This window comes from Diadema antillarum, unplaced genomic scaffold (genome assembly GCF_040938485.1).
Source record: "Diadema antillarum isolate AM-2024a unplaced genomic scaffold, OU_Dant_1.0 seq00000687_RagTag, whole genome shotgun sequence".
Lineage (NCBI taxonomy): Eukaryota > Metazoa > Echinodermata > Echinoidea > Diadematoida > Diadematidae > Diadema > Diadema antillarum.
In genome coordinates this window covers 264,664-278,786 of record NW_027271592.1, presented here as the reverse complement: position 1 = coordinate 278,786, position 14,123 = coordinate 264,664, and the positions used below count along the sequence as shown (strand labels likewise).

At 37.7% G+C, this 14,123-nt stretch overlaps 1 protein-coding gene across 1 annotated transcript; it reads left to right on the top strand.

Moving 5' to 3' along the window:
• The first annotated feature begins 339 nt into the window (after positions 1–339).
• On the top strand, positions 340–12,191 carry LOC139737250 (cysteine and histidine-rich domain-containing protein 1-like). Its single transcript, XM_071647927.1, has 10 exons — positions 340–481; positions 1,977–2,083; positions 2,753–2,839; positions 4,054–4,115; positions 6,064–6,155; positions 6,915–6,979; positions 7,875–7,945; positions 9,400–9,531; positions 9,988–10,150; positions 11,127–12,191. Exons 1-10 carry the CDS (start codon positions 403–405, stop codon positions 11,226–11,228), a joined length of 960 nt encoding a protein of 319 aa, XP_071504028.1. The 5' UTR covers positions 340–402; the 3' UTR covers positions 11,229–12,191.
• The last annotated feature ends 1,932 nt before the right edge of the window (positions 12,192–14,123 follow it).

Below are 14,123 nucleotides of genomic sequence, written 5' to 3'. Positions count from 1 at the left end.
AAATGTTTGTGTAATGAGCTCTGAATTTTCCGACAGTCATAAGGAACTAAAGCGAACATTTTTTTTTATTTAAGTTTTTATCGATTTTTAAGATTCAGAACATAACATAATTAGCTTAAAAATAAACAAATCACATAAAACTAGAAAATCAAGGAATTACAAGAGGGAAAAGAAAAAGAAAGAAGGTAACATATTAAAAAACGAATATCATTGTTGCTTTCGTTTATGTGTCGATTTTCTTTGGGCTGTTATCTTTGTTGCCGAATGCCCCGCACACACTCAATCTACGTTTGGCATGTGTGTGCAAGTAAACACAGTGATTCTTCACGGAACCGGCTTTCGTTCCTCTCGATCTTTTCAGCAACGAAGATTCGAACGTGGATACATTTGCAGTTTACCAAAATGACGACGGCTACAGAAAGGTTACAGTGCTTTAATAAGGGTTGTGGAATTAACTACTCTCAAGATCAGGATGGACCAGGTGAGTTATTCGCGCATTTCTGGGACTCTTCAAGACGATCGAGAACATTCGCAAAGTCGTAGCATCACCAACAATACATTTCATTCATTCATTCACACTGGGTACGGAAATGTGATCATTGCGGTGGGTTCCCGTAACCTGCCGCCGTCTCAGCCCCGCCGCATGCGGGCGAGCCGCCGGCGCCCGGGCGCGCTGGTAAGAAACATCCTCCCAGCTGCCAGGCCGAGCGCGAGCTAGCTCTCGTATCACGATATGGCGATGGCATATCATTCACTGCGGGTGTATATGACTTGATATTATGTTGGGAAATAGATATGTCATCTAATTCTGACACTACTTTGGCCCTGGGCCGGCTGAACTCAATCTGCTTGCATCATCACTAAGCCGCATAGCCGTACATAGACCCCTAAAGTTACCCTAAATTATTATTGCCTTTTGTGAAGTGCCAAACACCAAATAGTGAATAACATAGGATATATCGCCCATCGGGTGTGTTTGGGTTGTTTGGGATCAGTACACATGTATCAATGCCATGGTAATTTATACGATGTACAAATAATGTTCCACAAAGACTACATTATGCAGAGACTCCAACTCTCCCGTTTTCGACGGGAGATCTCCCGCCGAAAACCCATATTTGCAAGATCTCCCGTTCTCCCGTTTGAGATTTAATTTCTCCCGCCCTGGCTCTTTGTCTGCCGTTGGAAAGGATTTCTTACTTATTTCTATCATATGTTAAAAAAATAAGCCTTAGATAGCACCAGAGAGCATCTAGAACCGTAGGAATTTCGCGCTTCGCACACATCAAGTTGGAGTCTCCCGTTTGCTAAGGGTTTCAGGCGGGAGAATCTCCAGATCAGAAGGTGCTTGGGGTTGGAGTCTCTGCATTATGTACATCTGCCTTGACAGGAGGAGAACCGTCAAAATCAGTTAATATTATTCAAGCATGAGATGAAGCACAGGGGTGAAGATACGATGAATGAGTTTTCTTCAGTACTCAGTAGGTCTGCCCTCTGTACAGAATTGAATTTGTAAGATCACAACTGTAAGATCACAACTGCTGATCTACATTTTTTAACAAACATGTTGGAAAAATGCCTGGTACCAGCGGGGGTCGATCCTCCTTTTCATCTATTTCAGAAATCGTACCTTTTTTTTTCTGACATGTTTGTTAAAAAATGAAGATCAGCATCAGCAGTTGCGATCTTACAAATTCTATTTTGTACAGAGCAGAGGGCAGACAAATTGAACAAAACTCATACCTCATCAATTACAACCTAATGTTAAATAATAAGAGTCCTCTTAATGTAGACAGATTTTCTATCCATGTAATGAGAATGCTTAACGAACTCTTTTGTATGAACATCAAAAGCGTGGTGGGGTGTACAGTTACCAAGCACATTAACATTAATGTAATGCAATGTGCACTTCTTGTTTCTATAGTAATTACTGATTGAATAAACTGTTTCCTTTTCTTTTCTGATGTCAATGACAGAGGCATGTGTGCATCACCCTGGGGTGCCCGTCTTTCACGATGCTCTGAAGGGCTGGTCGTGCTGCAAAAAGAGAACCACCGATTTCACAGAGTTCCTGAATATTCCGGTGCGTGCTTACTCCTAAGATGCATCACACTCTTGTGGTCTCTTGATTGCAGCCACATTATCCTGAAGGTTTCTTTGTGCTCTAGTCTGCACCCTCACCTCCCTGATTTTTAATAATTGTAATTTTTGTGGCTGGCAGGGGAACAGAAGAATAGTGAGCTGCACAGCTATGAATGCATCTACAGTAGCAAGCACTGAAAGTGTTTAGCTCTTAAAAATAAAAAGAAAAGATAAGATAAGTAAGAGAAGTCTACTAATACATAAATGGAGACTGGTTCTGTATTTGCTCAAATATGACACAAAGATACTGGTCATTTTGGCATCAGTCCAACAACAATTAATCCATGCTTGCCAGCAAGGAAACTTAAATGGCAGATAGCTGGCCTACTATGGAGCATTGTACATGTACGTGTACTTGAATATTCCTTTTTGTCTTTTTATTTTTTAACCTGGTTTTCATCACTTTATCTGTATTTTACTTTCATGATTTCTGTCTGAACATGTGTGAAGTATTTTTGGTACTTACCAGACATGAGGGTTTAGCCTAGTGTCTCTTCTGAGGAAAGACTGCACTATTGATGTGAGATGCATTGTAAGTATGGCAAGATATACTTGGTCAACAGTGTCATTTGTGAGCATTCATCAACTTTTCCATTCTCTCTCTTTCCAGGGATGTTCTAAGTCCAACCATAATCCAGTGAAACCAGTAGAAGAACCGAAGAAAGAGTCCAATGATGTCGATGAACCGTTACCACAGGTACAGTGTAGTGACAACAGTGACATTGATCAGTCTTTAACCCGTTGAGGACGAGTCCCGAGTATACTCGGGCAGGTGTCTTTGGGAAATGTGTGTTGTAGCAAAATCAAACCGTCCTCAACGGGTTAACACAAAAAAGGTGTGTTATCAATTGTTGCAAAGGCTGTATGTTTGTTGTTTCTTGTTTCGAACTACCAATTAAGACAGTGTTGCCTGGATTTATGTTACTGCCATGTGAAATTATGTATTTTTTCCCGTATTTATGGAGTTATACTTTAAGCGAACATTACTTGAAAACAGAACTGTTCTGCATATACACCTGTATATTATGTGAAAGTCAAGGATATTTACCTCTACCAAGGAAGGAGGTTATGTTTTTGTCTGCATTGGTTTGTCTGTGTGCAAAATAAATCAAAAATTTGTGAACAGATTTGGATGAAAGTTACTGAAAAAGTTGATAATGACACAAGGAATAGATGAATAAATTTGAGTAGTGATCTGGGAATTTTTATGAAGTTTTGAAGGATTTTTTTTTCTTCAGATTCTGGCAAATAGGGTCAATGTACTTGGGAGTTGAAGATGCGCGTATTTGAAGTTTGCATTAAACACATACCAAAGCGCATGCCATGTTCGAGGAGCAGCGCAGCAGGAAACTGATTTATGAGGTAAACACTCTTACAGCTGTACAGCTGTAGCTTCTTTTTTTTTATGCAGCTTAGCTTCATTTCGATATTTTAGCGATTTTCAGCATTTATGTATGGACGGAAATGAGCTGCTTGGCGGAGGTCTGCGCTCTTGGAGTGCTTTTCTTTTCTTTCTTTCTTTTTTTTAATATGAATGGAAAAAGACTTTTACTTGATGCCACATATGTTGAATTGCCATAGGGATACTCATTGGGTAAGATCTTATAACAAAGTGTCTTCGTGCTGTTGCAATTTAATGTCTGACACATCACAGTTTCTGTCAACCCCATGATGCAAAAATGTGTACATTATAGGCCACCATGTGTTTGGAGCATTGCTTTGACGTCATATCTTGTACTAGGTTTTTATAAACAGAGTATGTATGTTTTTGCATCATGGATTGACCTGGCATCCAACTAAATATGAGTTCATTGTAATCATGTGCAGCAATGGGCATTTTGTCTTGTCACTAAATCATAACCGTCTTGCCATATATCTTTTTCTTTGCTGTTTGGATCTTTCTTTATCCAGCCCGTTCAACCTCTCCCTGTTCGTCAACCCATACAAGCGGCCGATCCAGCAGACAGACCGAGGTACACTTTTTATGCCTCCGCCACAAAGTGGTGCCGGAGGCATTATGTTTTCGGGTTGTCCGTCCGTCCGTCCGTCCTTCCGTCCGTCCGTCCGTCCGTCTTTCCGTCCGTCCGTCCTTCCGTCCGTCTTTCCGTCCGTCCGTCCGTCCTTCCGTCCGTAATGAATTTTGTGGACAGCGTAACTAAAAAACCTTTTGAGGTATCCTAATGAAACTTGGCATGTATGTGTATTAGGGGGTGAAGTTGTGCCTATCAACTTTTGGGTGCACATGCTCAAGGTCAAAGGTCAAAAGGTCAAGGTCAAATACGTAAAATTTCACTATTTCCACCATAACTATGCAATGCTTGAAGATATTTTCTTGAAACTTAGTGTATACATGTATTACCCAATTAAGATTCTCTGGTGAAAGTTTGGGGTCATGAGGTCATAGTTCAAAGGTCAAAAGGTCAAGTAAAAATATTAAAACTTCACTTTTTTCTCTGTATCTTGGAAATTGTTCAAGGTATCTTCATGGAACATAGTATATAATATACATGTACAACCTGTACTGACTGGCAGTGATTATCTAGAGAATTTAGGGTTCATGGGTCAAAGGTCAGGGGTCAAAGGTCAAGGGCAACACTTTGAAATTTTACTGTTTCCCTCATATTTATGCAATGCCTGCAGGATTATTATTTTGTTTTACACTTGGTGTATGCATGTATAACCCAATAGAGATTCCCTGGAAACTTTCTTTTTTCGTCTTTTTTTTTTTTTGCCTCAAAGGTCAAAAGGTCAAAGATCAAGTGAAAGTGCTGAACTAACTTTTTCCTCCATATCTCAGAAGTGGCTCAAGTTATCTTGAAACTTACTACATATTTATGCATGTTGTGCCTGACAGTGATTATCCTATGAATTTTAGGGTCAAAGGCCAGATGAAAATGGTAACAATGAACTTTTCAATACAGAAATTGCACTTTTTCTCCACACCTTGAAAATTACTCAATGCATTATAAACTTATGAATGGGTCAAAGTCAAGTTTAAGTCCTTAAATCCCCAAATACATGGTCTCCTATTCATCCAATTAAACCTACAAATGTAGGTCAAGGAAGGTGAACATTCAACACATTTGTGACAAACTTGTCATTTTAATATTTTGCCAATTTTGTGAAAATGTAATCATACGTTGTCTACATGTACTATAGACCTATTAGGAGAATCATGCATTATGGCGGAGGCATACCAGTCGCCTTAGCGACATTTCTAGTTTATCCTTGTCACTGTATTTGATATCTTGCCACATTGCACTTACTCATTTGAGTGATGTTTCAAAATTTATAGACATTTACAAGTGTGAAGACTTCAAAGTTCTGTCAGTGTATGAGTCCTCTATTGAAAATTGCATTGCATGTTGGTAGACAGGACAATACAGTATAAGCATCTAGCCTACTTTGATAATCTTTTTTAACAATAGTGTAATATTTGATATTTTTGTATGTTTGTTTGGTAGTCTATATGCAGACAAGGGAACATCATGAGCTTTATCTATGTCACAGAAGTCTTGCATAAATCAACATTATTTTTCATGACATGTGGGTTTGAAAAGTCAACTGATTTTGCAAACTTTGTTTCAATGAGCGTTTTATCTGATGGTGAAATTTCCATCACAGAGCATTTCGAAACAGATATAAATCTTTAAGATATTGGCTCCATACATAACTTTTATAAGATGTGTAGAATTATTTGTTTTGTTCGTTTTGAATCAGTGGTTTAAGAAGTTTGAAAGAACAATGAAATAGATTCACAACATTTGATGTGAAATAAGCTGCAATGCAGGTCCTTGAAAGAAATAAAAAGAGCTGAAAAACATTTCTTTGAATACTTGTATATCTCAGTTGTTAGAATAGTAAAAAATGGCTTTTCCTTCTGTATGCTCTATGACAAAAAGTATTCCTCTCATCCTGCAGTGCCGATGAACCAAAGATCAGACTGCCAGTGTCAGTAGATTCAGCACTTCGAGCTGCTCTGGAAAAGATGTCGATGAATGTAGAAAGCAAAGGTGGGAGGGCTGACAGAAACTTGATCTAAAGTTTTGTTATTTAGCAACCAATGTTAAGTTGGGCCTTCGTACAGTAATTATGATTTTTTTTTTTTCATTCAAAATTAATCTAAAAGGCAAGTTACTTCAGTTTATAATTGATACTTTTAGTGTATTTCATCTTTTCTTAGTAAATCTTAATCTAGAGCTGGATCGTTTGCCCAAGGATGCTACAAATTTAAGTAATGAAAGAGAGGATTATGTCAGAGTCCAAAGTGTGCTTCAAATGCAAACTGTTTTTTGCATGCAGTAACAAGAAAATGAATGAACAGATTTATTAGCAGAAATGTCTTTTGGTACTCAGGGACAGGGGAAGCAGATTTTGTGTTCACTCAGTTTTCTAAACTCCCTGCTCTCCAAATTTAAAACCTTCAGCTTCAAATCCTCTTGTAGTCCAAATTTTCTATGCCTTAGGTGCATGATTGCTGTGCGTGATTTAAAGAGAAAGTTATGGGATGATACAACTTCGTCATCCAACTTTGCTCCAGCTTGTTTGATTTTGAACACCACATTTTCCTAATGGTAAGTCTCTGCATTTGAATGCATTTTGGGTCTTGGCAGCATTGATAATCTCTCAATAATGTCTTGAAATTATGAAACATGAAAAATAACTATTCACCGGTGTACTCAGTATATAAAACAAAGTGGTTTCATCAAGTTCAACTTAATTGTGGGAAAGCAACATTACATGCATTTTTTCTCTCTCTCTCTCTCAAACAGGTTCATCACAAAATTCTCAGGAAATTAAAATAGGAACACAATGCAAGAATAAAGGCTGCCAAAAAGTGAGTAGGTTGGTGACATGTGCAAGCAAGTTGTATTCTATGCATGCGTGTGTGTTTTTTTTTATCATCTTGGATACTAGTGTTTGTAAAAATCTGATTTCAGAGACTCCAACTGTACTGCTTTCTGCAGGCGATCCTCCACTTTGGCTATGTGTCTCCTGCTTAAGACATATTTTTCTCTCACTTAAAGTTCAGCTTTCTCACACCCAACTTTAGTTCTGTCAAATATATTAAGAAATATTGTAGGACTAAGATAGCACCAGAAAACATCATCTATAAACCAAAAATTTAAGCAGGCACTGGACAACAGCGGTAATGGACATTCCAGTCCCCAGATTGGGATATAGGTGGGAGAATCTCCAATTTTACTCATTTATGTGCCATGTTTGCATGCCCAACTCTGTCAAAGGCATGCCAAATTTGCATATTTTGCTCAAAAGCACAAACCCGCCCAGTTCGGACTGAAAAAAAAAATGGGGTCATGCAAACATTCCTTGTCATTCACCTTATTAAATTTTCATGGTGTGATGCTATTTCTGTGTGAGAAAAGCTGTTATTGATCATCCTGGAGAGTACACTTCCTGTGTCCCAGCATTCTCAGTGATGTCTTAATGTCTTAAACATTTTGGTAAAAAGGCAAGTAGGCCCATGGGGAGTTGTTCACTGTGGGATTATCCAACAATGATAAAATGGATACATTTCTTGCCCCTGCCAGCCCCATTGAATATGCCAGAATCTACTTTTCCATTTCTGCTTTGTTTCATTCACGCATGAAATTTGCTGAAGAGATAAATAATACATGGAGGAAGAATTTTCCAGTAGGACGGTTGGCTGCTGCTTTACTAGGCTTGCCAGCAAAACTTTAACCTCCTAAACTTGCCACATTTCTGTGCAGGAGTACCAAGGACCAAGCAGCTACACCGATAGATGCAGGCATCATCCCGGAGCTGCCATCTTTCATGAAGGGTGAGGAAGAGGGTCTCTTGATTGAGACCTAACTTCAGGTTTCTTACGTTTTTTGGTGAGATAGTGAGAAACCTCTTATGAAATATGAAAGAGCCTGTAATTCCAAGAGGAATTCAAAGTTTATTTGATGAAAATTGGTTCTGAAATGGCTGAGATACCCAAACAGAGCAATCTGAATGAAAGGTGGGACCCACCTTTTATTGTGATGGCTTTGTTTTACTTTGTTTATGGATGTCTCAGGCATTCCAGAACCGATTTTCATCATATAAACTTTGAATTCCTGTTAGAATGGTGTGCCCTGTACTTTTTCATGAGTAGTTTCTTGGTACAGTATCTCACAAAAAGTTAAAAGCCCATTCCTCGCCTCAACCAATACTATACCATCCCTCAATAATGCCCACAACCACAACCACATAACCGATCTCCGCAAAATTTTTCATGAAGATAGAGCCGGATGTCAACTACAAGATAATATGGTCATACGATAGAAAAATATTGCCTTTCTATTTTAAGTAAATTAATTATGCAAATTTATGCATGAAATCATATATTCACCTATAACTCCATTAAAATAACTGAAGGATCCCTAAATTTTTGTGTCAGAGTTCCTCAAGACACATCAAACAATTTTCTTGTAAAAAAAAATAGCGAAATCAAAATCAATTTCTTTTGTTTTTTATTGTTTTCTTAATTTCTTATGTATTTTTTTTGTTTTTTCGACCTCTTGTTTTCTATTGTTTTTTTGCCAAAATTTGTTGCAGGCACTTTTTCAAACTTATCTCCGCTAGAATTGATTAATTTCTATGGTTAGAAGTTGAAATAATCTAATTTATATCAATTTAACAAAAAAACACAATTTGCATTGAATTTGCACACAATATCATGAATTTGAGCCGTTTTGGGGTTGACATGCATATGCAAAACATTACGTAACTTCAGAACAGTGTACCCGGACGTCACAAATTTGGTCTCAAAATATGCGGGAGACTTCAATAAAAAAAGTCATGAAACGACACGGCAAAATCTTTGCGCGTTGCGGAATCGTGGTGTTAAATGTCGAGGGGGGTCAATTTGACACCCCCCCCCCCCCACTTGGAATAGGGTTAAGTTTGTGCATGCGTCACCTATTTGCAAAACTGATGGTGGACATTGCCCACAGAAGGGGCATTGTCCTTTTCCGATTTTTCTATGGGGGCTGAACCAACGATTCTATTAGTCATGAAGAACATTCTGTAATATCCTCGTAAATGGTAATCATTTGGAAATGATAAATTGTAAAACCTCTTTGTCAATGGTAATCACTGCTGACAGATAAATTTCACATGTTTAAAAATGACGACAACAACACTGAGAAGAAGATGGTATCATGCAGGTGAAATGGTAATCACCCTTGTAAAACATCTTTGTCAATGTAAGCGCCCTATTGAAAACTGAACTTTTCTTTTCTCCCCCAGGATGAAATACTGGTCGTGTTGTAACCGAAAGACGTCAGATTTCAACAATTTCTTGAACCAGGAGGGCTGCTCTCTGGGTGACCACGTGTTTAAAAGTGACAACAATGCAGAAAAGAAGACAGTATCATGCAGGTGAATTTCCTAGGAAGTAGAATTAATCAGTCATTGTTGAGCTAGGAAGCCGTGAATAGATTATTGTTGGCCCAGGTGCTGAGGTGACATTTCAAGTTGCCAGCTGTATTGTTTACCATTCTTGCAATCTGCAATCTGCAAATGATGCATCATGTATTGGTTAAACAGGAACATACTGTAAAACAAGAAGCATTCACAGCATGAAACCTATGTGAATTGGACATATTGAATGAAAGAAAGATATTATTATGTTTGTTAATTTACTGATCAGCAGTTGCGATCTTAACGAAATTAATTTATGGAGGGAGACAAAGTGAAGAAACTTGCACCCAAAAAATATGTTTATATACATGTCACAACTGTAGAACTTTCCACCAATAAAGCCCTCTTCCTTACAACAAATTGTATTTTTTGTGTATTTTGTATATTTTTGTAATCTTTTCCCCATCAAATCAGGCATGATTGGCATCAGACGGGAAAAGTTGCCGTTCTCTCAGTCTATTGCAAGAAGGCAGACCCAAGTCTGACTGTCATCGAGGCCAACCAAGTTTCCCTCGACGTTCACATAGTCTTTGGCCAGGAGAAGAGCGAATTTGAGAAGAAGATCACATTAGAAGGGGTAATTTTGTTTGTTTGTTTGTTTATTTATTCACCATTAAATCACAAATCAACAAAGATACTATACAACTGGAATAGAAAACTGAAGATAAAAGGATGATTTGCCCTGCTCAGCTCACTTTTATTGAACTATGAATAATCATATGACTTCCAATGAAAGTGGCATCAGTATAGTACTTGCAGTAATATGATAACAGTACTATTATCATGATAGTACTTGCACTCCTGTGGTTTTCTTCAATCTTGATCACTGGTAGAGCTTCCCAAGTGAGAGCAAGTCAATAATTTATTCCAAAGTGTCAGTAGAAAACCAATAATAGAATCTTATGATAAAATCAGCTCAAAGCTTGAAACCCTTGCATATTTTTTATTTTTTTCAGCGTGTGAATTGCCTGGATGTGACAGATAAGAAGCAGTAACTTCTAGGCCTAGGGAAATTTAAATTGGATTAAGGATTTTCAGACTTTTGGTTGTATAGCTAATTTCTTTTTCAGACTTCATACATTTGTATGTACAGTGAACTGCCATAATAACGAAGTTCTTGGGACCGCCAGTTTTCTTTCATCATATCGAAATTCCATTAAAACTGAACAAATCAACAATAAAAAACATAGAACCGATAATGCAACGGCCTGAATTTTTGTTTCGTTGTAACTGGAATTTTGTTATAACCGTGTTCGTTATCACGGGCGTGCACTGTACAAAGGGCTCCCATTGTAACTAAGTCCTCAGGACCAGCAGTTTTCTGTCGCTACATCCAAATTTCATGACAACTGAACAAATAGATAATAAAAATACATAGAGCCGATAATGTTGTGGCCTGAATTTTTATTTCGTAATAACCATGTTCGTTATAACAAGAGTGCACTGTATACTTATTTTGTATGCTCTTCAGTGTTGCTTCTTTTTATTCCTCATTTTTCCAAAATTGTTAGGGGGCTTTACCCCATTACAAAACGTTCCTTTTATCTTTGCAGGTTGTTGATCCTAGCAGCAGTGTTGTCAACATGCTTGGAACCAAGGTGGAGATCAAGCTTCAGAAAGCCGGGCCTCAGTCGTGGAAGAAGTTTGAAATTTGACACGGGTCGGCACCTTTCCAACCAGAGACTGTCCAAATGTGTGCCCCATCATTATGAACATTTCAAAGTGCAGTTAATAGTCACCTCTGATTTGTGTGTATGAAATCTTACTCAGAATATTTTATTGTCCCTCAGCAGCAGATTGAATATGTCAGCTTGATGTTTGGCTCTATCATGGGCCTTTGACTTTGCCTCTGATTCTGCTTGTAAGGGTTCCATGACATTTGCTCCTCAAACAAAAGCTGCCATAGAATATCTGCATGCTAAACCAAGCATGAATTCTACCCACAAACATAACTGTAACCCTAATCCTAATCCTCACATCAAACTAGATCTAAAAACTTATCACAAACCTAACCCTAACCCTAAGTCCTTGGAGCAAATGTTGTGTCACCACTTGAAACATTGTCAGTCCAACCTTTCTCAAAGGTGCATGAGACAAAGTGTTCAGATGTGTCAGATTTTTATATCTCCACCCAAAAAAGAAAACAACAAAACATTCAATTTTTTGGGTTGTCTGTTGGCCCCAAATGTTACAACCATGCTATCATAAAAAAACTTTCAGTGGATTTTTTGGGTGCCTAGCTCAAGTTTGCTGAATGAAATACACAAAACAAGATTTTCTGGAAAGTCGCCAGGATCAAAGTTCAAAGGTCAATGAACCTTGGCCAAAAGTGGCACTTCTCAGCTGCAATCCTTACTAGAAATATTTAGCAGTAACATAATTTATTAGAAATGGTAGAAACAGATATGTGTAGACAATTACATGTATATGCATTAATATGAGTATGAATGTTGAGACATTATGTGAAAGGTCACTCTATCTTAGTTTTAAAAAGTAAGTTTTCCAAACATGACTTCAGCAGGGCTGTTCAGTCTTTATAATTGTAAGTTATGATAATTCAAGCTGAATATAAACTGTCCATAATGAGTAAAAGTTACACACATACAGGTGACTCCAATTATAAGAAAGCCGTTGGGACTGGCAATTTTTATTCACTGTATCAAAATGTTGCTATATCTGAACAAATAGCACACAGTTTATGAAGATACGAAGATGAGGATTTTCAGACCTGAATTTTTACTTTGTTGTTGCCATTTTTTTATGCCTCCGCCATGAAGTGTTGCTGGAGGCATTATGTATTTGGGTTATCCGTCCGTCCGTCCGTCCTTCTCGTCCGTAATCAATTTTGTGGACAGCGTATCTAAAAAACTGTTAGACGTATCCTAATGAAACTTGGCATGTATATGTATGAGTGGGCGAAGTTGTGCCTATCAACCTTCGGGCGCACATGCTCAAGGTCAAAGGTCAAAAGGTCAAGGTCAAATGCTCAAAATTTCACTATTTCCTCTATATCTATGCAATGTCTAGAGGTATTTTCTTGAAACTTGGTGTATACATGAACTACCAAATAAAGATTCCCCAGAGAGAGAGCTTTGGGTCATGAGGTCAAAGGTCAAGGGTAAAAGGTCAAGTGAAAATGTTAAAATTTCACTTTTTTCTCCATATCTCACAAATATTTAAAGGTATCTTCATGGAACTTAGTATATATGCATTACTGACTGGCAGTGATCATGTAGGGAATTTAGGGTTCATGGGTCAAAGGTCATGGGTCAAAGGTCAAGGTCAACTCATCAAAATGTTGAACTTTCTTATCTATGCAATGCCTGCAGGATTTTTTTTCTTGAAACTTAGTGTATGCATGTAATACCCAATACAGATTCTCTTGGAAATTTTTTGCCAAAAGGTCAAAGGTCAAGTGAAAGTGCTATATTTTACTTCTTTAAATTTATGAAAGAGTCAAAAGTTGGGTACAAATCCTCAAATCCCCAAATACCTGCACTCTTAGACAGTATATCCATTTATCCATATAAACTTAGTTCAAGGAAAGTGAACACTCAATGCATTTGTGACAAACCTGTCATTTTAATATTTTGCCAGTTATGTGAAACTGTCATCACACATGTCATTGTCAAGACATTGTGCTATAGACCTATTCAAAGAACCATGCATTATGGCGGAGGCATACCAGTCGCCATAGCAACATTTCTAGTTAGTAACTGTGTTTGAAATAATGAGAGTGAACTGTATTTCCTGAGGGCAAAAGGGTTATAGGCCAAAATTCATGGTTTCGATCATTGGATTCAATTTTCGCATAAGTTAAGGGATATTCTTATACAATGTAGTAGGAGAGGGAGAAGGCATCGCATTCAATAGCATACAACAGATAGCATATAATGTGGTGGGGTTTTTCGCCTTTTATTTTATGCTCTGTTTAGCTCACACTTTCAAAATTTCTAAAGAAACCTGGAACTTTGTGACATCGTGGCATGTGTATTTAATAGTAGCAGAGTACCTAAACCTGGCCAAAATTTGACAACTGTTAAAGGGTTAACGTGAAAGGGCAAAATTTCCTTTCTCATTCAGTAATCTGCTGAAAGAGATATTTCAGTGAACTCAACCAAACATAATACCATGGCCAGGCATGATAAGGACATTGTTTGAAATTGTAGTAGCTGTGGTCATTGCCAAGGCATAATTCGAACATTTTTTAAAAGATCCCTTCAATCCCTGTAAAATTGTGCAGTTTTATCAAACTAACAAAGAAATGACCATGCACTTTCTTTGCTCTACATTTGAGAATCTCACTCTGAAGATGTGAGAGCAAATCCTGAAATAATAATGTACTGTATGACAGTTTTATTACAATAAGATACATTGTACTTTTATTAAATGCAGATTAAGTGGAGACATATGCGACCAGAGAGAAAAGGAATGACTTGTTACGAGAAGAGATATATTTTTGGAGGCAATCTTGAGCGTGTTTTTTTGTGTCCAAGGGGAAATCACCTCAAATTCACATGTGTGGACTGAATGAATGCAGAAATATTAGT